This window comes from Molossus molossus, unplaced genomic scaffold (assembly GCF_014108415.1).
Source record: "Molossus molossus isolate mMolMol1 unplaced genomic scaffold, mMolMol1.p scaffold_m16_p_9, whole genome shotgun sequence".
Lineage (NCBI taxonomy): Eukaryota > Metazoa > Chordata > Mammalia > Chiroptera > Molossidae > Molossus > Molossus molossus.
Window position 1 is genome coordinate 86,133,514 of NW_023425403.1, and position 27,992 is coordinate 86,161,505.

The window sequence follows — 27,992 nt, forward strand, 5'->3', positions numbered from 1 at the left end:
ATGGCGGAGAACTCTGACAAAGTTCCCATCGCCCTGGTAGGGCCAGACGACGTCGAGTTCTGCAGTCCTCCGGTGAGTACCGCCCGGGATCCCAGTCCAGCTGCCAGGTTAGTCCCACACCGTCGCCTAAGCTCCCTGACTTCGCGGAAGGGTCTGGATCCACTGCCCGGCGTCAGGGATTTGTGCCACTGAATGTGGGAGGTAGGAGCAAACTGGGGTGCCCATATGCGGATGGTGACGCCCCACGCGTGTGCGTGTGCAGGGGTCCACAGACGGGTGTGCAGGGGAAGCGGGGGGCGTCCTGTGGCCGGCGGGGAGTGCAGATCAGCCGGGCGATGGCCCTGCACCGCGAAGAGTTTGCCTGTCGGATACCCGCGCCTGAGTGCCAGGGACCCGCGAGACGGAGCGCAGCGAAAGGGGGAGCCCGAGGGAACGCAGGGCGCGCTGTTTCCCATCCCAACCCTTAGTCTGTGGGGAGGCTGCGCCGGGATCTCGGGGTGCGGGTGGCGCAGATGTGATCCGCCCCCCTCGGTCCTCGCCCGCAGGCGTACGCCGCAGTAACCGTGAAGCCCTCCAGCCCCGCACGGCTGCTCAAGGCCGGAGCTGTGGTCCTCATTTCGGGGGCGGTGCTGCTGCTCTTCGGGGCCATCGGGGCCTTCTACTTCTGGAAGGGGAGTGACAATCACGTAAGTCCAGGGAGGGTGCACAGGGAAGGGAGGTGCACAGGACCCAGAGGCGCGCGGGGTAATGGGGGTCCTCCCTGCCACCCGCATGTTCCCCGCTAGGTGGAGCCAGAGGGCTGGACCTCGCCGGGGCCAGGCTCGGCTGCGGGCGGCCCTCCGGCGTCAGCTTCTGCTTTCCTCTAGGCCTCCAGGGGCACCTCCTGCCTTCTTCCTTCCAACTCCACTGCGCTCTTTCTGCTCATAGGACACTTTGTAGAAAAGCAAGTCCGAGGTTTAAGAGACAATGTTAAAACGCAGAGTAGCAGGGTAGAGGGCAAAAGCATTGGACGGTTCGAGGAAAGCCGTTCTCTGCAGATCTCAGGCTGGCGCTTCCAATGACAGCTGTGTGACCTTGGATAAGGCAGGTCGCCGCTCTGGCCTCGATTTACTCATCCTCAGGGAAGAAATGGAACTAAGTGAGCTCAAAGGCCTCTCTGCACCGAGAAAGGCTGTGAATTTAAGAATCTGGGACAGCCCTGGCCAGTTTGGCTCAGCGGTTAGAGCGTCGGCCTGCGGTCCGGAGAGACCCGGGTTCAGTTCCCGCTAAGGGCACGTACTTCGGTTGCAGTTTGTCCCCGGCCCTGGTTGGTCGTGCGGGTGGCAGCCTCTCGATGTGTCGATGTTTCTCTCTCTCTCTCTCTTCCTCTCTCTCCCTCCCACTCTATCTGTACAAAAAATGGAAAAATATCCTCGGGTGAGGATTAAAAAAAAAAAAAAAAAGAATCTGGGACAAAGAGAGTGAAGAACTATCTAGACCCAGTGTTGGGAACGAATTTTACTTTACAGGAGTTTTCATTTGTTTGCTTTTTTTTTTTTTTTTTGTATGTGACCTATTTATTAACGTGCTTTTCCCTCTTGCTCTAAGGGTGGGGGTGGGGGTGTAACTTCCTTAAAAGTGACAAGTCTTTTAAAAAATCTATTCTGGCCTAGGCACAAGTGATTTAATGGTGCCTGATTCACTAACTGCTATCCTACTTTATTTCTTTGCAACTATTTATTTTAAAGCTCCATGGGCCCTCCAGGAGTATAAAAAGTGCTTCTAACTAGACCTGGCAGAATTCCAGTGTGTTCTCTAAATACTCTGAATTTTGTTCACCTATGGAAAGGGAGTCATTTTATCTTGATGACCATTGCCAGGCCTGGCATAGGCTTATTTGGACTAATGGAAAAGAATTCCATCTCTGGGACACACACAAAGGCCTGTTTCTTAATCACTACCCTCAGAGGATCTGTGACTGCTGTTCCCCCCTCTCTTCCACTATGAAATTCAAAGCATGAACGAATTCCAGTACTTAGAGAAAATGGTGCTGAAAGCAATTCAACCATTTTACACATAACATCTTCTGCAGTCACTGCCTAATTTGTATTTTTAACTCAAATGCCTAATGTAGATAAGCATGCCATTTAGTGCTGAGTCTGTTTTAGAGACTATATCAAATTTACAAGCATCGATTTGTAAGATCAGAATTGCACAGTATTTTGTGTATATTTGCAAAGTGCCTTAATATATTTGTATTTTAAATATGGAAGCTGGGCCAGATGCTCATATTTGAAAGCAGCAACTGAAAATGGGAACGATTTCAACATCTACATCTCCATTAATAGCAGGGTTTAGATTGTCATCCCTTGGGAAATTGCATGGTATTCGAATGTAAATGCTATCTTTTAGATGACAAAACCTCAACGATAAAGGTTACTTGGGGATAAAAATAGCTTTGCGTTTGTTTTCTTGTGGGTTTTTTTGGTGAAGATTTTGGTCATGATATATATTAAAATGAATACCATTTGGTATTTAATTATTCAAGACAGACACAGCTAGCTGACAAGCTTCTAAAAAGAGAGATTGAAAGATCATACTAAATAGCTGGGCTCCCTTTTTTCATATATTTTACTCTCCCGCAAGACGATTGGTTATGTAGTTCAGGAGAGCAGTATTCAAGTCTAGGAATACAGAAGAAGAGTGAATCACATTTTATGGCCAATAATCAAAGATACTGCTTTTTCCTATACAGGCAGGAGAATGAAGAAACACAGTGGTAGTTGTTGGTTTGTTTGTTTTTTTAACTCCCAGAATATTTGATGCTGATCCCAATCAGTTAAGTCTGAAAACCAAATCATACAGTACTAAACAAAGCCAATCTGGCACCGTCTGTGCCTCGCATGCGCACAGGTCTGCTTCCCTGAACACAAATCTAAGTGGCCCAAACAAAACATTGTCAAAAAAGGTAAGTCTGTCAGACAGAAAGACATCCCCAACCAAAGGGACTGCCTGCCCACTCTTTGGGGATCATCCATGCCTCTGCTCCTCTGTTTTGACTTAACCAGCTGCCATTTACCTCCTATCGCCTTCACGGGGTAAATCTCCTGAGGACAGGTTTACCTGAGTCAGCTGGAGGACTATAACTGGGGACAAGTGACTAGGCTCGAATTTTGAGGCCATGTTTCAGCCACACTACTGTGCAAGGAACAAGGCATTGAAATATGGGAAATTCCCACAATATGAGATAGCAGACAACCCTACCCTGTAGGATAGGGAATAAGATCATTGCTGTGGGCCTTTCTTCGCCGTTTGATTTTTCTAGACATTGCCCTAAACATTATGTAATTAATCTTAGAGAACTCAGGCTTTATTAGAAATTCATTAGCAAATATCCTTGGCTGCAAAAGGCACCATATTGAGCAGAATTTTGGCAAATAATAAACTTCATTGTACTTGGGTAGCAATAGCCTTAGGTACCAGTAGCTCCATCAGTTTAGAGGAAATAATGTGATTACTGCTTCATCAGCCCAGCCTCCTTCTGAGCTCCAGGCCCCGTGCTTGGGAAATAATTCCAGAGTGCAGCATCCCTGCCCCCACAGCTTCAGGAGGGCACAGGCCTCTCGCTGCTGCCCCATGCAGGCTGTGCTCTGCTTTAAAAACATAGGCCGGAGCTGCAGTAGAAAGAATGCAATACTTACACTTAGTGAGGGAGCCTTTGCTAAAAAGATAGAAACCATTCATTTCTTAAATTTTGCATTGCGTCACGAGTGAAAGCTGTGTGCAATGCTTTCCCCCCAAAAAAGAGCCTCCTGTTGCCTGAGGGGAGGACGCTGTGCCAGCGGAACGTACACCAGTGTGGTCTGCCTTGCTCCTTTTGACAGTTGTAATTAACCCATGTGCATAGTAGCTGCTCAGAGAGCATGGGGCAGAACAGAGTCTGCTTTCTAAACCTTACCTGTATAAAGCGCTGACTCAGCCAAAGAAAACAGGTTTCCCAAACTGGGCCACCTGAGTAGCAAAGTGAAACCAGATTGGTGGGCTCTGCTCCAGCTCCACCAAGTCAGAACCTTGGGAAGTGGGTCCTATGCTCAGGCTCCGTCAGGAGAGTCACTGCAGGCATGGGAGTGCGGAGGAGGGCGGGAGGGGCCCAGCCGGTGCTGAGCTGAGCTAGCACACCGGTCGCACCCTCTGTTCTGCTGAACGAAGGCTGCGCCTGACAGGGTGCTGGCTAGCAAAGCCATTTCTACATCTCCACTGATAAAATAAAATCATACCCTGTGGGTCTTGTAATAATGCGTTTTCTACAAGTAATGATCCAATAACAACAGATCCTTTTCCAGTGTTTGTTCATGTAGTAGTTATTCTTCATGATGAGAAAGAAAATCAGGCTTAAAGTGAATTTGTGATAATGACCCACTGACTTGACACTAAGTAGCAAGTCTTTCTTTCTTTTTTTTTTTTAAAATATGTTTTTATTGATTTTTAGAGAGAGGAAGGGAGAGAGAAACATCAATCAGCTGCCTCCTGCACGCCCCCTACTGGAGATCAAGCGTGAAACCCCGGACACATGCCCTGACCAGGAATCGAACCAGGACCTCTCAGTCCATGGGATGATGCTCAGTCCACTGAGCCACACTGGCCGGGCAGCAAATGTCTTTCATCAGTTCCCATTCCTTCCCCTTTAAAGGATTTATATATTAGATATTATATATGAGATATATTATATATATGCCTCTAAGTCAGAAAAAGTCAGGAAAGAAGAAAAGGAACCCACCTACTATTCCACAACTCAGAGAATGTTCTAGCAAAGCAGCAGCACCCTGAGCAGAAGCAGTGTGTGAATTATTTATAAACTAGTGAACTACCAACGTGTCTAAACCAAGAGAGCCCTTGGGAATCATCTAATCTAGTGGTAAGCTTTTTTTGTTTGTTGTTTGTTTTTTGTTTTTATCCTCCACTCGAGGACACTTTTGCATTTATCTTCAGATAGAGCAGGAGGGAGAGAGGGAGGGAGAGAGAGAGAGAGGAACATTGACGTGAGAAAGACACATCAAATGGCTGCCACCCACAAGACCCCAACCGGGGCCGGGGACAAACTGCAACCGAGGTACGTGTCCTTAGCGGGAACCGAACCTGGGTCTCTCTGATCCGAGGGTCGACGCTGTAACCGCTGAACCAAACTGGCCAGAGCTACTGGTAAGCTTTATTTTAAAAAATTCTTAATGGCAGAATTTTTCTTAAGCTCTTACTCAGAAATGCAATAAGTGAAACAGAAGCCGAGCTGCTCTGCTATATTGTGGGTGGTCAGGAGAGGAGACACAGTCCCACCTGCTCTCCCACCCTCACCTCCGGGCCACTTCTGTGAAACCTCGGAGCGTTAAAGTCATACATGAAAAACCACCTCTGAGGTCCGACTTCTTTATTTTACACTGAAGGCACCTCCCAAAACCCAGGGATACGTGGTGTGGCCACCTGTCTGTCTGATTCCTGGACCAGTGCCTATCTACAGTGCCAAGTCTCCTTCCTCCTCCCCCCACATCTCATAACAAAATGCCCTACAAACCCATTGCCAGCCCCATGGAGTCATTAAAGTGAGTGACTCCCATTTTGGCTGACACAGATGTGCACATTGACCTTGCTCTCCGCCAGGCAAGTTCCAGTCTCGTCTGGGTCCTTGCTATAAACCACCTTCCATGCCTGATCTTAACCCAAGGACCAAAGAAACCTTTCAAACTCTGGCGTCTCTGCAGACCTGTGCAGTTAATAGCCCAGTTAACCCTCTGCCTCCTCGATTTCCACTGACCCCTCAGCAGGTCTCAACCCTGGCTGCACAGTGTAGTTGTCCTTTCAGAAAAGAAAGGTCTCTGCCCAAGCCCAACCTCGCAGGTTCTGATTTGACTGGTCCACGGGGAAACCCAGTCATGGTGGCTGGAGATTCCACTCAGATGCTTCTACAGAGGGCCCGGATTGCGAACCACTGAGCTATCTGAATTAGTACCAGACTCTCAAAGGTGTGACTTCTTTCTAAAGGTATTTTTAAAGGAATCACGGCATTGAGTGATTGGTATGTGGATAAGTTCTCATATAACATATATATTACTCTCCAGGCTGGTTCAGTGTGTCTCTGACAGGTGTGAAAGCCACCTCATAAGCGGGTCTGAGGACAACCCCTCTCTGAGGAAAGCATCACTGCCACTCTGTTCGCTTCCAGATTTACAACGTCCATTACACCATGAGTATCAATGGGAAATTGCAAGATGGGTCCATGGAAATAGACCCTGGGAACAACTTGGAGACCTTTAAGATGGGAAGTGGAGCTGAAGAGGCCATTGAAGTCAATGATTTCCAGAATGTAAGTATAGTTCGTGCCTTTGGAGAGTTTCACCAGGCAAGCCTGGGAGACTTTGCGAACTCGGGGGGAAGCAGCATGTCTTACACTTACCAAAGGGGAACTGCTTTTTATAGCCACTCACAGGACCACTCATCCACATGCTCCATGCAGAAGATTCCCTCTGAGAAAGGACACTCCTTGTTTTTAATACTTTCAAAATGAAAAGAACAACACCTTGGCATCGAAAAGAACAGGCTCTTGGAACCACAGACAGTCTTAGCAGAAGGGCGCGTGAGAGCTGTTTCTTTTTGTTGTTGTTTGTTATCCTCACCCGAGGACATTTTTCCATTTTTTGTTCAGATAGAGTGGGAAGGAGAGAGGGGAAGAGAGAGAGAGAAACATCGACGTGAAAGGGACACATCAAGTGGCTGCCACCCCACACGACCAACCAGGGCCGGGGACAAACTGCAACCGAGGTACGTGCCCTTAGCGGAACCGAACCCGGGTCTCTCTGGACCGCAGGCCGACGCTCTAACCGCTGAGCCAAACCGGCCAGGGCGAGAGCTGTTTCTTTCCGAGCAGCGTTCCATAAAACAAAACACTCAAACGGCCCTGGAGTGTTGCAAAGTCTCTTTCTGAACTTACAGAGAGGAGGGAGATTTTAATGAGCTAATAATCACATCAAAGACAGGTCAGGCCTCTATTTTACTTTTCTCAATTTTGTAGCTTTCCCATTTAATCTAGAAAATTAGCATGGAGAAATTCCGCTATGATATTCTATGTTTTTTGACTCCTGTCTATTACAGGTAACACATTCTAGTCTCCTTTGTGAAGGGCAGACATGTTTGTTTTCAAAAAATTCAGGCGTTTTGAGACATTAAGCTAAGCAACGATGCTTCAATGTCTGTCTGCAAACCCAAGTATCAGTCCAGGCCTCCTTTGCTGTCGGCCAACACAAGTGTCGTGTTCCCTTCCCTGCTCTAAGATAAGCAAGAGGCATTACTCTTGGTGCTCTCCTGTCAAACCTGTAGCTGGAGTAGGTGAGACTTCGTAGTGAAGAAAAGGCACATAAAAATAACGTCTCCTCTGATCATTTATAGGCCCACAAACTTCTCATTGTCCTCCTCTGATTGATGAGAAAACTAGAGATGCCTTTCACGTGAATGAAAGAACTCCCCTTGTTGATGCCAAAACACGCTTCACAGACCCTTTTGATACCAAACAGATGCTGACATTAGAGCCCTGGTGATGCTGGATATTACTTGATGCTGAGAAGAACCGGCTGTGTTCAGAGTGGGCTGTGCCCTGTGGCCGAGCTCGGCAGCTCTGCACATGCCCAGCTGAGCTCCGTGTAGTCAGAGCTTTGCACTCGGTTCTGGTCGGTGCACAAGGATAATTTCTCTGGACCTGTTAAAGGCTTTTACTGAAGCCCTGGCCGGTTTGGCTCAGCAGTTAGAGAGTCGGCCTGAGGACCAGAGAGTCCCGGGTTCAGTTCCCATGAAGGGCACGTACCTCAGTTGCAGTTTGTCCCCAGCCCCGATTGGGGTCGTGTGGGTGGTAGCCACTCGATGTGTCTCTCTCACATCGATGTTTCTCTCTCTCTTCCTCCCTCTCTCCCTCCCGCTCTATCTGAAGATCAATGCAAAAAAATGGCCTCAGGTGAGGATAAAAATAAATAAATAAATAAATAAAGGCTTTACTGCAAGACACAGGGCAAGGAGAAAGCACTTTTCTTTCTACTGCTCAATATAAAATTATAAAATTTGACTCCCACACACACATCATTCAATTCAAAACAAAATTGAATACCTACGATGTGCCGCAATACCCAAGGTATGCAACGGTGGCCACATAGATGAATAAAAAAAGATCCATCTCTTTCAGGAAGTGTATACACCAGGAATTTACTTTTAAATATTTTAATCCCAAACCTATACATCTGTTTTATAATCCTTTGGTTTTAATAATGGTATTGCTGCGTTTTGTTCTCCTAGGCCAAAAGGGCCACAAATATTTTATAGATGGATCCGTTCTCTTTGATAGCTTCTACATTTCTCTAAGTCAGAACTGATAAGTAGAACTTTTTTTTTTGATATAGAACCTATTATGCTTTTAAACAAGCCTGGACTTTTGAAAACACATGAACCTGCCACTGCGGTATCTGTATAATTCCCCTATATTTTAAATCAAATTCAAGAAACATTGATTGGGGCCCACTGTGTGCAAGGGATGGTGATAAGCATGATAAGATGACTGACAGCAGGGGGCAGACGTCCACCCAGAAGTGGCTCCGGCAGCCTGGGAAGGCTCTGCCGGAGCTGTGAACAGAGAGCTGTAGAGCAGAGTGGAGGCAATTGCTGGCGAGCAGAGTTGGAGCAGGTTTTACAGAGGGGGTGGGGGGTGACAGTTGAATCAGGTCTTGAAGAATAATTAGGATTTCAACCAGCAGGAAAGTAGGGGTGGGCTTTCCAGGCCCAGGGAAGAATACTGAATACAAATGCACAGGCCTGCTCTGGAAGGCTAAGTGGCCCAATGGGGCTGAAGTTGGGGAAGGGGAGAGGACGGGGATCCAGGTGGGACCAGACTAGAAAAGGTTCTGGCCCTGGCCAGTTTGGTTCAGCGGTTAGAGCATCGACCGCAGACCAGAGAGTCCTGGGTTCAGTTCCCACTAAGGGCACGCGCCTCGGTTGCAGTTTGTCCCCGGCCCTGGGTGGGGTCATGTGGGTGGCAGCCACTTGATGTATCTCTCTCCTATTGATGTTTCTCTCTCTCTTCCCCCCTCTCTCCTTCCCACTCTATCTGAAGATAAATACAAAAATGTCCTTGGGTGAGGATAAAAAGAAAAGGTTCTGAATTGCAAGCGAGCAGTTCCCAAGATTTTAGTAGAACTGATGGTAAAAAGCACCTCCAGAGAGGGATCAGCATGGACCAAAGGGCTCCAGGTTCTACACTGGTGAAGAAAAAGCGAGTCAGGACATTGATCACAGAAAGGAAGGCAGACTTTACTCCAGGAAAGCCACTGCCGCGGGGTCTTGTAGTGGAAGAGAGATTGGGTTCGACTCTGAATACAATACAGAAAAGTGGAGATTTACAGCCACAGTGGGAGTGTTGGTAGATGGAAAATTACTAAAATGTCGAGTAGTTCTTTACTAAACTGACCTAGCAGGATTTTTGCTAAAGGCAAGCCAGGGTGATCGGATATCGAGGGTGGTCAGACCCAGGCTAACTCAGCGGGATTCTTGCAAAAATTGGAATAAGCAGGCCAAGGTCGGGGCCTCATCAAAGAGAGGACTCAGGACCTGGCAAGCCTTAGGTCCGGGAGTCTCTGTCAGTACCCCGAGGGACACAAAGCTGGGTGTGTTCACAGCGCAAGTCAGTCTGGAAGGTTATACTCTCCAAAGCATCAGTGCTTCTGGTGTACGCCAATCCTCTCAGCTCTAATCGCTTGTTTATCTAACAAAAATCTTGGTTAGAAATCAAGCTAGAAAAAACTGGTGGGTATAGATGAGTGATCACTATGCAATTCTTTTAACTGTGTGTATGTTTGAAATTTTTATTTAAAAAGCTAAAGGGAGTGGGGGAGATAACATAACCTACTTACCTGGCAGGTAGGTTGTTGATTTCAAACACCAATATGGCCCCCAACTATAAAATATTTTTGCTCCGAGAGTTGAATCACTGTCCCTGGCACAGCTGAAAATGCACACAGACCTAAGTGTGTGTTGGCAAATTAAATACCAGGTAATGCTTTTCAAACAGTGAGCAAAAGTACCATTTTCTCTCCATTTTCACAGTAATTGCATTCCTAGGAACCTTGTTGTGCATTAAAACTGTGCCAAAAATCACTTTGTGTTTATGTATAAAACTGTGTTAGGTTCTAGGCACAGATAGTTCCAACCAGGTTTTCCACCCAGGGCCCAAGGCAGCTGGTTCTTCAGGACCGTCCCAGGCTTATTGGGCCATCATCCCTGGGCAATGACCATGAAAGGCCTGGACAGCCACCAATCTTTGTGACAACAAAAACTCCCTCAAAGATTTCGGTAGTGTCCCTTGGGGGTAGGAGCCCTTGTCCACCTAGGGAACTTCTGGTTTAAGCCACAGAAATAGATGAAAAAATATGTGGCTAAAATGAGATTTCCTGACTTTTGATAGAAGAATGTTAGTTAGGTCAGCCCTGACCAGGTGGCTCAGCTGGAGCATCGTCCCGTGCACCAAAGGACTGCAGGTTCCTACATACCTAGGTACAGGTTTAATCGGCAGCCTCCCATATTGGCCCTGATTGGGGCTCGATATTTCTCTCTCACGTTGATGTTTCTCTCTCTCTCTCTCTCTCTCTCTCGTTTCCTTCCTCTTTCACTAAAAGCAATAAAACATATCCTCGGGTGAGGATAAAAAAAAAATTAAGTCACTGGACTCTTCACTCATTATCGTTATTAGCACATTTCTTCATTATCACCAGCTTCTAACACCTTATTTGTTTGCAAAAACAAAAGGTTTGCTTGGCTTTCTTGTGCTTTTTCATTCCTGCTATTTAATCTCTTGATATATCTGGCTGCTTGATGAGCAGCTGTAGCTAGACATGGTGGCTATGATGTGTGAGTCTCTCCCCACAGACCCATCCCGAGGGCACTTCAGGTCCCTGCACCGTGCAGCCCGTCAGAACCCACTCAATACTCGATTCACATCCAGGTGGTGAATCCTTCAGCAGACTCGGCTCTTTCCTTTGGGGCTATGGTTCTGTGGTGTTTCCTCCTTGCATCTTACATGGAGAACGCGAGGGGTTGAAGTTAAGAGAACATGTCACACAGTGGGGCAGTCATCTCCTCCCCCTGCTTCTGTTTTTCAAACCACGGCCCTGGATTTACATGCAGCTTACGAGCAGCAGACCTTCAGGACAGGCCCAGTAGAGAGCAGTGGTTCTCAGAGTGTTCCTTAGACCGGCAGCAGCAGCACCACTTAAGAGCCTGTTAGAAATGCAGAGTTCAGCCCCCACTGCAGACCTACTGAATGAGAAATTCTGAGGGTGGGGCCCAGCACTCTGCGTTTCATTGAACAGGCGTCCTGGTGAGTCTGGTGAGAGAGAAGGTGTGTGAGCCACTGGCACAGAAAAACTTGGGTCCAAAGTCTGCCTTGGTCCATTCAAGTGGCTGTGACAAGTGGCATAGACTGGGTGACTTCCAACAGAAATTGTTTCTCACAGTTCTGGAAGCTGGAAAGGCCCAGATCAAGGCGCCGACAGATTGGGTGTCGAGCGAGGGCCGCTGTCTGGTTCACAGCGGGCTGCCTTCTCACCGCGCCTCGCCGAGCAGGAGGGACGAGGGAGCTCTCTGGGATCCCTTTCATAAGGGCACTAATCCCATTCATGAGGGCTTCGCCCTTATGACGTAATCACCTCCCAAAGACACTGTCTCCAGATATGTTGAGGGGTAGGTTTCAACATATACATTTGGGGGGCACCTGAACAGTCAGTCGATAGGAGGCTGTTTCAGTCATTTTAAAACTCTTTTACCCTGAACAAGTTTCTTTTCCCCTAAACTGGTGATCCTCAACCTGGGCTGCACATTGTAAACAATGGGGGGCTATGAAGCATACCAGTGTCTGGGCGCCACCCCAGGCCAATTAAATGGGAATCTCTAGGGAGAGGCCCAGGCATCTGTGTTTTAAATTCTCTCCAGGTGAGTCGGAAACCTCTGCAGTCAGCCTCTGTAAAGTGGGCGTAACGCCACCACCCGTCTCTGGGTGGGAGGTGACACTGGGAGAGATGACTGAAATGCGTGTATGTGGCCAGGTAGGCTGCAGGGCAAATCCTCGCGGAGCTTTAGGGAGCGCGAGCTCTCCTGCTCTGTCCTCCGGGCTGTCACCTACCAGCTTCCGTGGGGTTCCCGGCTCTGCGGTTACACACGCATGACTTACACTCAACTTCTTTCTTCACTTAAGATGGTTGAATCCTGAGCCGGGACCCCTGGGTTTCTACATTTTTTCTTCCCCCATTCCTTGGCATCGGCACTGGGACACGGTCTTGTCCCCCTGATACTTGTCTCAACTCAACAGGATATTGACAAGTTGAGATGTCCAGATTTGCGTTGGTGTCTACATTATTATAGCATAAAATTTGTAGGCTTTTAATGCTGCTTTGGCCACTTGCTAGTCCTGAGGTTAACCAGCAGGTGAAAGTAAACACTTTGGAGACTGTGGGGCCGGATGTGCTCCGAGGGTAGAATCAGCCCGAGCCATTAGCCATGACTGTAGTCTTGCAGCTCAGTTCCCCTTGAGGCTGGTCCCCAGGCAGATGAGAAGGAGACACTGTTTATATCTCACAGGGGACAAAAACAAAACATCCAAGTCCGTGGGTAAGGTCTAGAGCCAAGTTCAGCTCCTGGTGTTGTAGAAAACTTCGGTATTTACTCTGGGTTTGATAACTTTAGGAAAGATCTGAATTTATGGAATTAATTCACTGGACCTACCTCTTTCAAGAATCTTGGTGAAATCACAAAAAAGAAAATGACTCAGATAGCGATCTGAGCTTGTAACCCAGATGACATTCACTAGGAGCCCCCCGAGGGAGGATGAAGACATTGGGGGCCGCGCTCACGGAAGGCAGAGGAAAAGGAGCCCCCTTAGCCTGGGATGGTCAGAGAGAGCAGCATAGAAAGGTGGCCTTTCATCTGAGCTGAGGGAGAGAGGGAGCAATGACGTCCTTCCTCTCAGCTCCAACGCCAGCCCCGTGGCGGCCTCCCCTGACCACACTGACAAGGCCACATCCTGTTTCCTCACCTCGAGCTCTGCTTTATTTTCCCCACAGCACTTAACACCACCTGACTTGATCTCAATTTCGTATTTTGGGTTAATAACGCTAACAGTTACCTGCACGGGGGCACAGATCCCATCTGTTTTGTTCATCCCTGCACCCCGTACCTGAAGCAGCGCCTGGCTGGCAGTGGACACGCGATACGGCGAAGAAGGGAACAGGTGGATAGGCGGATGGGTGAACATTTCTTTCATGTCCTAGGGGATCACCGCAATCCGTTTCGCTGGAGGAGAGAAGTGCTACATCAAGGCGCAGCTGAAGGCTCGCGTCCCTGAGGTGGGCGCCAGGGCCAAGCAGAGCATCGTCTCGGAACTGGTGGGTACCCGCCGGGCAGCCGGAGGGCGGGGCAGACCCTGTTTGAACCCTTTCTATCCCCGGTTCCTCGACAGGTTTGAGACCAGAACGTAAATTCTGGTTCTTCCCTGCCAAAGGAATTGAAACTGTTTCGGTCCTACTGGTTGGATCTAAGGGATCACTTTAACGTGAATTCTTACATGATGTAGCGTATTTAAAGGTTTTGGAAAACCATTTTTTTTTTTTTTTTTTGCTCAGAGTGGGAGGAAGAGAGAGGAGGAGAGAGAGAGAGAGAAACATCGACGTGAAAGAGACACATCGAGTGGCTGCCACCCGCACGACCAACCAGGGCCGGGGACAAACTGCAACCGAGGTACATGCCTTTAGCGGGAACCGAACCCGGGTCTCTGGACCGCAGGCCGACGCTCTGACCGCTGAGCCAAACCGGCCAGGGCTGGAAAACCATATTTTAAAGTGCTTAACAGGTCTCCCATGGCCCATATTTTGATGATAGGGAACTATCCAATCAGCGATTAAGACCACATAAAGGACTTCACCTGCTAGAATCTTCATCAGAGGGTCTCAGTTCCACTGGTGTGGGAACTCCTCCCGCAAATGCCTGGAGCCGACCACCCAGCAGCCTCTGCTGGAAAGCAGCCGAGGCCACAGGGCGTCTCACTCCCTCATCTGTGTGTCAGGCACCTTCCTGGGACCGTGTGCCCTCCACTGAGCTGAGATGGCTCCCCCAACAATTCCTTCCTGTTGGTTCAACGTCAACCCAGTGACGCGAGCTACTCGACATATATCGAATTTCCTTTCTGTGTGTCAAATTTGTGAGGTTTTTTAAAACATAACTCTCCCATTTATTATTAATAGCTTGCCTTTGAGCTTGAGTTTATACACATTTATTTTAAGATTTGCATAGAGTTCTAACGACACATTTAACAACAGTAGCTTTATATTTATTTGATACTTTAGGGCTTACAAAGTGGTCACATTCATTATTGTCTTCCATTTGAGTTGTGGCAGCACCGGTGGAAAGAACACGGACTCTGGAGTCAGGAAAATGTAGGTTCGAAGCCTGACATCGGCTGTGGGTGTGGCTTCAGCTCTGTGAGTGAGCCTCGGTTCTGTCATCTGCCCCCCGGGGAGCGCACACTGTCCCCGGCCCTGCATCTACTGGACGGTGAATAGATAGCTGCTCCCATCCCTGTTACTTTTATCATGATCCCCCTGGCCCTTCCCGTCTCCCTGAGAGGGAAGTGAAGTCAGCATGAGCTCCCTCAAGGCAAAAGAGGACAAAGAAGGGTAAGCAGAGGTGCCTGGAAACTGCCCGATTGTTTGCCCTCCTAGGAGCAGCAGCAGAAGGTATCTCAAAGCACAAAACAAAACAAACGCTAAAAACAAACGGGTGAGTTTCAAAGCTCGTTAGCATGTCCTCCGTTCTCTTTCCTACTCCCAGTTTCCCCAGCCATCCGCCCTGAGAGCTGGTCCCCGGCCTCCTCTGCCCCGGCCTCCCCCCTGATGCTACGCAGTGAGCCCCCAGGGCTGTGCCACTCAGGAGGGCCAGGCTCCCACTGGCAGCCACAGTGCGAGCGCAGCAGGCACACCAAGACCTCCTTTGTTCTGACCCTAGAACTCCTCTTATTGCATGACTGTTCTTTTAGTCCTGTCACTCAGCTTCTGTCACAAAGCCTTCGGTGAACTGTAACCCTTGGAGTCACCCCCACAAGCGGACGAGGGACCCGTGCTCTGCTGCCCTTCCACAAGCACTAGCCCCCAGGCGCAGCCGACCGAGACCTAACCACATGTTTGCAGAACATAGTCTGGGTGTTTTTGTTCATCCAAGGATATTTTTCCATTGGTTTTTAGATAAAGTGGAAGGGAGGGAGAAGGAGAGAGAGAGGGAGAGAGAAACATCAATGTGAGAGAGACACATCAATTGGTTCCTCCCGCATGACCCCAACCAGGGCCAGGGATCAAACCTGCAACCCAGGTACATGCCCTTGACCAGAGTTGAACCCGGGACCCTTGGTCTGTAGGTGGACACTCCAACTGCTGAGCCAAACTGGCCAGGCCCATATTTTGGGTTTTTTAAAAACAATTTTTTTCTTGTGTTTAAACACAGTACTTTGTCATTGTAGAAAATTTGGGAAATACAGCCCTGGCCAGTTTGGCTCAGCGGTTAAAGCATCAGCCTGCAGACCAGAGAGTCCCGAGTTCAGTTCCCACTAAGGGCATGTACCTCGGTTGCACTTCGTTCTCGGCTCCAGCTGGGGTCATGCGGGTGGCAGCCAGTCGATGTCTCTGTCACATCAATGTTTCTCTCTTTCTCTTCCTCCCTCTCTCCCTTCTGCTCTATCTGAAGATAAATGCAAAAATGTTTTCGGGTGAGGATAAAAAAAAATTATATATATATAGATGGAGAAAATTTGGAAAATACATAAAAGACTAGAGAAGAAAATCACCCACAGTTGCATAATCCACAGATAGCCAATGTTAACTTTTTGGTGAGTCTTGCTTCTTCATGTACACAATATTCTTTTCATAACTGAATTTTTGTGCTGTTGGACATTCTTATTATTTTCACTCAACTTTAGTCCTTCTACAATGTGGATTATATGTTATATGACTATAATTTTAATTTTTTTTTTATCCTCACCCAAGGACACTTTTTTCGTTTTTTGTTCAGATAGAGTGGGAGGGAGAGAGAGGAAGAGAGAGAGAGAGAGAGAGAGTGAGAGAGACATCGACGTGAAAGGGACACATCGAGTGGCTGCCACCCACATGACCCAACCAGGGCCGGGGACAAATTGCAACTGAGGTACGTGTCCTTAGAGGGAACCGAACCCGGGTCTCTCTGGACTGCAGGCAGATGCTCTAACCGCTGAGCCAAACCGGCCAGGGCTATATGACTATAATTTTAAAAGTTGTCCAGAGCCCTGGCCAGTTTGGCTCAGCGGTAGAGTGTCGGCTGCAGACCAGTGAGTTGAGGGTTTGATTCCAGTCCAGGGCAGGCACCTCGGTTGCGGTCAGGATCGTGCAGGACGCAGCCAGTCGATGTGTCTCTCTCACATCGATGTTTATCTCTCTCTCCCTTTCTCTCACTCCCTCCCACTCTATCTGAAGATAAATAGAAAAATGTCCTCAGGTGAGGATTTTAAAAAAAAGCTGTCCAGGTATCTCCAATTTTTCACCAATTAAAATAGCAATTCAAAATACATTTTTTCAATACAGAAAGAATTCCCGGGGGTGATAGTTTGCAGTTAAACCTTTGTCTGCCTCGGATTCTTTTCTTAGGCCGTAGAAGCAAATTCTTTTCACTGTGTTTCATTTGTTTGTATTGTGCATGGTGGACCCTCTGATGGACAAAACCAAATGCAGACAATATGTGTGTGGATGCGGAATGTGTCTGGCTGTCACTAACAGAAGCCTACACTCAGAGTGACGGAAACAAACAAGGACTGTGTTCTCCCTAGTAAGCGACGCGGGGGCGGCACAGGCCGGCATCTCGGACTGTTTTGGCCTTTCCTTCCCGCTCCAAACACCAAGCACACCTTCGAGTAAGGACGTCAGGGAGAGGCCGAGCAGTGCCACCCGCGACTTCCCTTTAGCCAGGACAAGCAGAAGGCTTCCCAGCCCCCGGTGCCCTTCAGCACGGGTCTCATTGCCTGGAACTGCTCACAGGGGCGTCTGGAACCCTCTGGAGAGTCGGAGAAAGCAGGTGTCTCTCCTGGGACCGGGCACCATTGCTGCTGCAAAGGAAGGGAGGGGAAAGGAAAACTGGGTGGACACCTGGAAGCATGTGCCCCAAGCTGCCCTAACAGCCCCAGCTTGTCGGACATGTGTGTGCGTCGTCCCTGTCTCCCCACTCTTCCCCACACACTTCAGATTGTGATGGGGTAGATTCATGCACCGCTTGCTCTTATACATTTTTCATCACTTTTTTTATAACTTTAGAAAGCTATTATACCCAAAGAGCATTCATTTCCTGGATGGAGCCATTTAATTTAGGGTAAATAACTGGATTACCCGAGAGCTCGCTTCCTCCAATAACTTCGAGTTGTTCTAATGCAACCGTAAGCCTGGGGAGAAAGCATCAATGAAGTGCTTTGAGCTCAAAATAAAGAGAAAACATTTTAATTTCTCCAAACTATTGCAAACTAATAAATACATGAAAGGAACAACCTGGCAAAATAAATGTGTCTCCTGGGTTATCAAACCACTCTCAGCATCTCGCTGTAAAAGAAAATCCAGGGTTTAGCTTTGAAATCTCAGTGGTGTGCTTGACGCGAAGAACGTCTGAAATGTTTTGTTATAGCTGGGAAACGGAGACATGGTTTATGTTAAATAATACTTTGAACTGAAGACATTAAAGAACCAATCACTTGCTTTTTCCATTGTTGTGCAGTACAAAACCCCAAAGGATTTTCACTTCAAATGGAGAGTTCCTCTATCCTTTGTAGGATTCCAGGGCCATTCAATTGCTTTTCCTCAAACACATCTTTGATCAAAAACATCAGATTAACCCAAAGCTAAAAGTTGGTATCAAGTAATTTTCACTTCTCCTCAGGATACTCATTTTCACACATTCCGCCCTCCAAAGCAGGCTGGCAGGAGCAGGCGCTGGATATTACGAAGAGAGCGACACAAGGAAGAGATCAGAACCTGAAAGTCGGGGAGGGGAGGGCACACAACACACACACAGAATTCTCTGTAAGCGTCTACAGAGAAATCTTTTACCCTCGCGTGAATCTTAATGCACAGCATGTCCCACTGTCTTCTTGCTCAATGCGTTTCATGTCCACTTACTTGCAGGAAGGCAAGATCATGCCAGTCAAGTATGAAGAAAATTCTCTCATCTGGGTGGCTACAGACCAGCCTGTGAAGGACAGCAGCTTCTTGAGTTCCAAAGTCACAGAACTCTGTGGTGACCTTCCTATTTTCTGGCTGAAACCAACATATCCAAAAGGTAACATTTTAAATGTCTCTCTTGTTTTTGTTGTTGTTGTTAGTCCTCACCCGAGGATATTTTCCCATTGATTTTTAGATAGAATGGAAGGGAGAGAAACCTCAATAGGAGAGAGACACATCGATTGGTTGCCTCCCACACGAGGCAGACCAGGGCTGGGGGTCGAACCTGCAACCCAGGTAAGTGCCCTTGATGGGAAATCAGACTTGAGACCCTTGGGTCTGCAGGCCCATGCTCCAAGGGTTGAGCCAAACTGGCCAGGGCTGAAGTCCGTTAATGCTGCTTGTAATTCTGCCTGTCCCAGTGGGTTCCTTGGAAGCCCCTCCACGGGCCTGGGCTGTGACAAGGAAGACGAATCAGCGCGGTGCGGTGTCTCAGTAATTGGCGTGAGAGACCAGAGAGAAGGGGAGTGACAGCCGTGAGTGTCGTAGGGAAGGGACCCAGCGGCAGGGTTAGCAGGAAGCAGATCAGGGCGTCAGAACACCCTGTGGTTTTTATTTATGGTGCTCCCACTTCTTTCTGCTCTGCCCCCTTCATCTCCGTTGTTTGCACTTGGCAATTTTACATCCTTTTATTCCTAAGGCATAGAATCAAGGACTAAGAAGCCGTCATACCGCCGAATCTTTATGATGTTCAAACCTAGAATTATGGGACAGCCAAAAGCAGCTGTGGGGATAGATTGAGATTCTTTAAGTTCAGGGCTCAAGCATCAGCCTCCAAGTTCAGTGAAAATGAACACAGGGCCCCTGGAGTTCGGAGCTGGGTTGGAGCACACCTTCCAGCTGTTTCCGGGTGGTCAAGGGCAGGTGAACCCTGTAGGCCGAGCTCTTTCCCCTGGATCCCCGCCTCCCCACGGCTATTCTCACTCTTGATTTCTACGCAGTCACCCCTCTGGCCTCCCAAAGGCCCTCTTTGTAGCTCTGGCTCAAATGTGGATAAAAGGCCTTCCTTCTAGCACAGCTGAGATAGGTATATTTTCTGAAAGATTTTATTGAACACCGAGAGAGCAGCCTGGAAATGAATAGAGGCATTAAAACCAGGCTTGGGTGGGGGGTGGGAGGCAGTTATTGTTAACGGTTGCAGAGGTTTGCAAGATGAAAACTATTCTGCAGACAGATGGTTGCATAGCAGTGTGAATGTACTTTATGCCACTGAACTGTACCCTGAAAGATGGTTAAAATGGTAAATGTTATGTATATTTTACCACAATTTATTTTAAAAACCTCGCCAAGGCTTAGAAAATCCAGACTTCTGATTCTGCCATGGCTAATTTATTCCTACAGTTCACAAGCCTTATTCTGTCCCAGAGCTTGAATAAAATGGTTACTTTCTAGCCCAGGCAAGGCAAACAGGATTCCGTTTATACATCACTGGCGTTAGGAAGGATCCTGAGGACACCATGAGCGATGTCTGTCACAATGCTAGGGGCTGGAGAGTGGGCTGCCAAACGGACAGTTGCTTTTACCATCCTGCTCTTGCCCAGCAGGTGGTCACAACTCACAATTCTATGGCTGCTTGCCAAGTTTTCAGTCAAGTCCCCACCTGCATGCACATGAAGTAAGTAGGCCTTGCTTTCCACCACCCGGGAACTACTTCTCCATTGTCTCATCACCCTTTCCAGGCAAGGACAAAAATCTGCAACTCTGCTACCATGAGTAATAGCTCTCCCTAAGCAGTTTCTGTTTGAGGACAAGCCTCTTACCCAGAGTTTATTTGTTCGTTCATTCAACAAACATTTATTAATATATTTATTATGTGCCATTTGCTTGTTCCAGGCACTTGGAATGCATTGGTGAACAGAATAGACAAGAATCTCTGCCCTCAGGAGTTTCACACTGTAGCCATGGGAGACAGTAATAAAAACAAAATTAAAATAAGAAAATTATATGGCAAGGTACAAGGTGCTATGGAAAAAGAACAGCAGGACAAAGGGGCGGGGTACAGTGGGTAGTGCTAGGGACTGACAGCATACGTTCCTTGGGAAAGACCTTGTTCCCTACATCTAAGAGGTGGTGGCTCCTCCCAGCCCAACAGCACGACCACATCCTCAGTATTCAGTCATCACAGCATCCACACAATAATTACACACAGTACATCCAACACCAGAACAATGGAAATCATCAAAATGCCCTTTAGATTTGAAAAGGATTAAATCAATGTTGGTATGGCCATAGGATGGAATATTGTAGACATTAAAAGTTAGGGATTTTAATGTATTAACGGTGACAGATAGTTAATAGACTTATGTGGTGATCACATTACAAGTTATATAAATATTGAATTGCTATGTTGTACTCCTGAAACTAATATAATACTGTGTCAATTATAATTAAAAATAAAAATTTTAAGTGGGATGCCAATCTCTCATAAATGCAGTTATATTTTAGAATAAAATTGAGAAAATAAAACCTCCCCTAAGGATATCTAGCCCCCCACCACCAGGGGCCCAGCCGCCCACCCTTGGAGCTCGAAGCTGGTCAGCACTGTCACAGAGCTGTGTCATCAAAGACCCCCCGAATGGCAGCGAGACGAGGTCAGGAAGAAGGGCGACAGCTGAGGTCTGGCTCTGTGCCAGGCATTGTTCTATAGAGCTTTACTTTTTATTTTTTATTATTTTTTTATTGATTTTTTTTTTTAGAGAGAGAAGAAGAGGGAGGGAGAGACAGACAGAAACATCAATGAAAGAGAACATCGATTGGCCACCTTCTGCAAGCCCCCCACTGGGGATCAGGCCCACAGCCTGGGCATGTGCCCTGACCGGGAATCAAACCAGTGACCTCTTGGTGCATGGGTCGATGAGCCACACTGGCCGGGCTATAGAGCTTTACATTTTATCCCCATTTAATCTTTACCAACAACTGTCTGAGTAACTACTAATGTTCCCATTTTATGGATGAAGAAACTAAGATTCCCAGAGATTCAATAACTTACCTTAGGTCATTCAGTTAAAAGAAGAGGGATTGAGATTTGAATCCAGGTCTCCCTCATGCCTCTCCAACCATGCCTCAGAAACTGACAGGCTCTCCAAGGCTATAAAGCGCATCTAAGTTTTCATAAATAACATAGCATGATAAAGAGTGTGTGTTATATGTTAAACACTATGCTAAAACCCTTACACACAAATTGCTCATTAACTCTATCACTACCCTGTGAGATATTATTATTATCCCCAATTTACAGATGAAGAAACTGACTCAGAGACACCAAAGTCTACACTGTGCAGTATTTCCATTGTTGTTATTCAAAAGCCATGGGTCATGCTGTGGAACCCGTGAGGCAGTGTGGTGAGCTAGAGTGTGGGTTGGAAGTCAGAGTTCACCTTCAGCTCATCTCTGCCACCCATTCTGTGATCTTGGCTATGTCACTTGGTCTTTCTGGGGCCTGATGCCTTCATGTATAAAAGTATCTGCTTTTTCTATCCCATAGGATTTTTTTTACAGAATCAACCAAGGTAATAAATACCCTGAAAACTAAAGTTTTATACATATATAGTCACTCCATTAGGAATGCATGAGGCTTCAATACCTGAGCAATGGTAGTTTCAGCAAATACAGTGGATTTTTTTGCATATAGCCAGAAGTCTGGAGATACGTTTCTAGTGTTATCAGCTACTCAGTGATATCATCATGTCTCTGTCTTGCTTACCATTTTTCTTCCTATAGCACGCTGGCTCATCATCCTTGTGCCTATCACTTCTGGTCACAAATTGGCTCTCATAACCCAGATATCACACCTACATTCAAGAAAGGAAGACAGACATAGGAGGCCATAATTGTCCCTTTTTACTAAGAAAGCGAAAGCTTTACTTAGCTGTGTATTCTGCTTGTCCCTCACTGAGCAGAAATGTCTCATCTGAGTACTCCTATTGCCAGGCAGACTCGGGAAGTGAGTGATATTCTACTTTCACAGCCCTTAGAGTAGAGGCAAAGAAGACGGGATTGTGGGTGGATTTTGTCAACTGTCTTATAACGTCTACCTCAGTTAGTGCTATAAAACCGAATTCTAGCTATCGGTATGTTTAACTAAACCAAGACTCTAAAATCTGCTTTATTATTACAAAAATCATCAGTACAGATTTAAGTGGTATCTAGTCATGTTTGTGTTTGGGTGTCCTTTTTTATGTTTTTTACCCCAATAAACACAAACCTTCCTTAATTATTCAAATAAAGGAATTAACTTGCAGATTTTTGTTTGTTTTTTTGCAGAAATCCAGAGGGAAAGAAGAGAACTGGTAACACAAATTGTTACAACTACCACAAGAAGACCACACAGTGGACCACGAGGCAACCCAGGCCCCGGAAGACCAAATAACAAAACCAGACCCAGTGTTCAGGAGGACTCAGACCCCTTCAATCCAGACAACCCTTACCACGTGCGTACTGGTGCTTGCGTGACACGCCCAGACGAATGCACTGAACGTGACACTGACGTGGGGGTGACACTGACGTGGGGGTGACTGATGTGGGGTGACACGGATATGGGGGTGACACTGATGTGGGGGTGACACTGATGTGCTGACACTGACATGGGGGTGACAGATGTGGGGGTGACACTGACATGGGGTGACAGATGTGGGGGTGACACTGATATAGTGACACTGATGTGGGGGTGAATGTGAGGGTGACACTGACATGGGGGTGACTGACGTGGGGTGACACTGATGTGGGGGTGAATGATGTGAGGGTGACACTGATGTGGGGGTTTTTCTACTTGAGGTTTCCAACCAGCATTTAGTATTCAACTGAGACTTCTTTTTTTAATCCTCACCCGAGGACATTTTTCCATTTTTTGTTCAGATAGAGTGGGAGGGAGGGAGGGAGGGAGGAAGAGAGAAACATCGACGTGAAAGGGACACATCGAGTGGCTGCCACCCACATGACCCAACCAGGGCCGGGGACAAACTGCAACCGAGGTACGTGCCCTTAGCAGGAACTGAACCCGGGTCTCTCCGGACCGCAGGCTGACGCTCTAACCGCTGAGCCAAACCGGCCAGGGCTCAACTGAGACTTTTTCTCAATATTTTAAAAATACATCTTCAGTTTGTCCCCGGCCCTGGTTGGGTCATGTGGGTGGCAGCCACTCGATGTGTCCCTTTCACGTCGATGTTTCTCTCTTCCTCCCTCCCTCCCTCCCACTCTATCTGAACAAAAAATGGAAAAATGTCCTCGGGTGAGGATTAAAAATAAATAAATAAAAATACATCTTCATTTGTTTGTTGCAAGGTTTATAAACTCAGGTAAGAACACTTAAAGCATTGCCTCTGTAGTGCAAAATCCTGATTGGTTGTAAGGCTTATTCAAGGTTGTTTTCCGTGCTCTGTTTCTTGAGTCACAGGCAAATCCATAAAAACAAATTCATATCAGGGATTTATTTTATTTATTTATTTATTTATTTATTTTTAATCCTCACCCGAGGACATTTTTCCATTTTTTGTTCAGATAGAGCAGGAGGGAGAGAGAGGAAGAGAGAGAGAGAAACATCGATGTGAAGGGACACATCGAGTGGCTGCCACCCGCACGACCAACCAGGGCCGGGGACAAACTGCAACCGAGGTACATGCCCTTAGCGGGAACCGAACCCGGGTCTCTCTGGACCGCAGGCCGACGCTCTAACCGCTGAGCCAAACCGGCCAGGGCGGGATTTATTTTAAAATGTTTCCAAGAGTGTGCTGCCCAATGGGCAACACATAGAAGGAAAGCATTCTTCTCCCACCCTTTATATCCACTTTATTCATCCATTCAACAGACATTTGTTGAGAATCTGCTTACCCAGGCCCTGTGCACACAGATAAACAAAGGAACTTCTGCCTTTGGGGACATCCGGTCCAGTCTGCATATAGATTCGTACACAGATACAGTATTTTAGACGGGAACACTGAGAACTGGGTTTTGGAAGGAAGGCACAAATGTGCTAACAACTTCTCAAGTCTTCCGCAAAGTATTGTTTACCATTATACTTTGCAGGGGGTAGAAGTAGAAAAATAAGTACAGTTGTCCCACTTCGTGCTTCGCGGCTTCACTCTATCGTGATTTTTCAAATATATTCATTTAAAAGTTGATTGAGACAGTGAAAATGATACAGTGCACGCTTGGTTGTCTGAGTCAATTATACATCCCTGTATTACGATTAAAATTACTGTACGTATGGACTGTAGGCCTATATATTCAAGCACCCCAGGAATCCTTCAACACCAGGTGCAACCACTAGCGTCTGGAACAGATGAAATGTGATAAACGAGGGATGACTGTAATTCTAATTAGTGTTTTAATTGAAAAACAGCACATGCAGCCTGGCTGGTGTGGCTCAGTGGATTGAGTGTCGTCCCATAAACTGAGAGGTCCCAGTTTGACTCTAGGTCAGGGCACATGCCCAGGTTTCCGGCTCGATCCTCAGTAGGGGGTGTGCAGGAGGCAGCCAATTGATGTTTCTCTCTCACATCGATGTTTCTCTCTCCCTAAAAAAAAATCAATGAAAACATATTATTTAAAAAACCACATACATATATTTTTTACAAACAGTATAAAAGGGTATACAATGAATAGTGAGTTTCTCTCACATCAGACACCCTCCCCAGAGCAACCTATTAATAATTACTTGCCCAATTTATTTGCATACACACACACACTTGAACGCAAAAGAGCATACAAAACTCCTGTGCCTTGCTTTCCAGCGACAATACAGTATTTTGAAGTGCTCTATTTCTCCTCTATAGCTCTACCTCATCCATTCTAATGTTCACGGCATATTACCTTGTGTGCGTAGATGTACAGTAACTTAACTGGTTTTACTTTGGTGGACATGTAAATTATTTCCTTGTCTTTTGCTATTACATATACTGTTAGTAGCACACAACCTTGTACACACATACCTTAGGGGGTTATGAGAAGGTATCAATAAGGTGAAGCTCTTAGCACAGTGCTTGGCACATGCAATTGCTCAGACTTAGCTATCATCAGTCTTACTATACTTCTTGTACACACGAGGGAATATATCTTTAACATAAATACTGACTTTTGGGCCTGCTGAGTCAAGGTAGATATGAATTTTATATTTTAATAGAGGATACCATATTGTCTTTCAAGAAATTATGCCAGCTACATGCCTTCAAATAGTAATAAAAGGACTCGTTTATTATCAAATTTTTAAAAAATCTTTGCCAGCTTTTTGGGATGTAAAATTTACCTCCTAGTTGCTTTATCATGCCTGTCTTGAATGATGTGTAAGGTCGAGCATCTTTTCATATACAGATGAGCCATTAGTGTATATTTTTCCTATGTAACATCTTCAGGTCTATTCTGTTTCATCATGTGTTACAGATATATTTTCTAGTTTATCATTTCAGATGAATATATTTTCTAAAGATTTAAAGCAAAAGGTATTTTTTAAATAACCCAAGGCTTATCAGAAAATTCAGGACACCACAGTACTTCATTCCCTAAAATGCAAAGAATAAAAAGGAAATAAAATCTGAATACACAAACAGAAAATTAATCCAGTTTATTCCCCAGGTGGCTGGGTTAGATGAATCTGGTTCAAAGGATAAGGGCATCAGCCCCTTCACAGGTGGGAGGATGACTTTGTCTACCTGGCTTCCAGACTTCAGCGTTCCATCTTCTTTTAAAAACTCCAATCGCATCCATTTTTTTCTCTACTTCGTGTTCACCTTTAAGCAGAAACACCTCCCCATGATCTGTCTTTCAAGTATCTTAGAGCAACAACCTGAGATTTCCTCCCAACTTTTTAATCTTAACAAGGCTTTGCTAAACCCTGAGATAAAGAAATGTCTCAATCAACAGGCTTTTTGACTCTCCCTGCTCCAGAAGAGTCAGCTATGGTTATTAATGAAATGTTTTTTTTTGTCCCAGATGAACCTACTTCAAGAGATAAGCAAAGCAAAAGGGAGTCTGAAAAATAAAAGAATGGTACAAGGGAGTAAGACAAACATCGTGATGACAGAAATTGAACATATGCTGTATAAAGAATTGTTAATTTTGTTAGGCGTGATAATGGCAGTGTGGTTGTGTAGGAAAATACTCTATTTTGGAGCTACATTCTAATGTATTTATGGGTCAAATGTCTTCAATGGTCTTTAAATTCATTTCACAATACAAAAAAAAAAAAAAGTCAAGCAAATTTGACAAAAAGTTAGCAACTGTCAAGTCTAGATGATGTTCAGTATACAATTTTCTTCACGTCCAGTATGTTTGAAATTCTCATAATAAAAAGCGCCATCTCCCTCCATAGAGACTTTTTATACCAGAAGCAGTGACTGGGCTGCTTTCACTTTGCTCGAGCCCATTTGGTACTGCACCGGCCTAGGTTCACCTGCCTTTAGAGAGGATTAAATTGAATAAGGAATTTAACAATAAGGGCTTCTGAGCAATAAAATTCAATACTGTATTAAAGATAATACAGAAACTATACCCCTAGATGTCCATAAAAAGGAAAGCCAGATACTAACTTTGGCAGCGGGAAGTTCCTTCCAGCTCTGATCTCTCCAGGTGTGAAAAACATAGCTGTGCAGGTAACTTTTACTTCATCGGTAGGATTCTGTGGCTAATTTGGCCCACAGAAACAGGAAGGCGGTGAAGGTCTGGACTTGCACACAGCACGCGGGGCCTTTCCGGAGTGCGACCCTTACACTGAAGTAACGCGGAAGCTGAGTGGCCCCGCAGTGCTTTCAGCCAGCGCAAGTGGAAGAGCAGTGTTAGCTGCATCAAGGAGCATCACGTGTGCCCCGGGAGTCCTGGGAGCCATCACTACAGAAACGCACCACAGTTCCCCTTACTTAAAATTAACAGTGGCAGAAATGCTACTTTTGAATCATGATTCCTGTTTGTTTTTGTTTAAAACAAGATGAGTCCCTATTGAGTGGTTACCATGGCTCATTTAAAGAATGGAGAAACTTCACCTAACATTTAAAAAAACACCTTCCTGCCAGTGACAGATTAGGTAGGTGGAAATTCCTTAATGTTAGAAGAAATTCTGAATTATAAAATTATGATTGAAAACTCCTTACAGAGCCTGGCCAATTTGCTCAGCAGGTAGAGCATCGGCCCATGGACCAAAGAGACCCAGGTTCAATCCTGGTCAAGGGTACGTACCTCAGTTGCAGTTCGGTCCCCAGCCCTGTTCAAAGTCGTGCAGGAGGCAACCAATTGATCTCTCTCTCTCACACTGATCTCTCTCTCTCACACTGATGTCTCTCCCCCCCCCCCCACTCTGTCTGTAAATAAATGAAAGAATATCCTCACGTGAGGGTTTTTAAAAAAGGAAAACTCCTTACAGAAAATTATGCTGATTTCTTGTAGCAGTGAAACATTCAGGATCTTATTTTAAAATAAATTTCTCATAACAAAGAAAACAAATAATTCTCTTCTGTTCCACAGCAGCAGGAAGGGGAAGGCATGACATTCGACCCTAGACTGGACCACGAAGGAGTCTGCTGTATAGAATGCAGGCGGAGCTACACCCATTGCCAGAAGATCTGTGAGCCCCTGGGGGGCTTCTATCCGTGGCCCTATAATTATCAAGGCTGCCGTTCAGCCTGCAGAGTTATCATGCCATGTAGCTGGTGGGTGGCCCGCATCTTGGGTATGGTGTGA

General features: G+C 46.3%; 1 protein-coding gene across 2 annotated transcripts; it reads left to right on the forward strand.

The window, feature by feature from the left end:
* On the forward strand, positions 1 to 27,992 carry CNMD (chondromodulin). 2 transcript variants are annotated; one of them, XM_036250276.1, is made up of 7 exons: positions 1 to 72; positions 546 to 686; positions 6,194 to 6,334; positions 13,323 to 13,436; positions 18,234 to 18,387; positions 22,593 to 22,759; positions 27,777 to 27,992. In XM_036250276.1, exons 1-7 carry the CDS (start codon positions 1 to 3, stop codon positions 27,990 to 27,992), a joined length of 1,005 nt encoding a protein of 334 aa, XP_036106169.1. The 2 variants fall into 2 exon arrangements, with proteins under 2 accessions (XP_036106169.1, XP_036106170.1); XM_036250277.1 differs by having other exon boundaries at positions 27,780 to 27,992.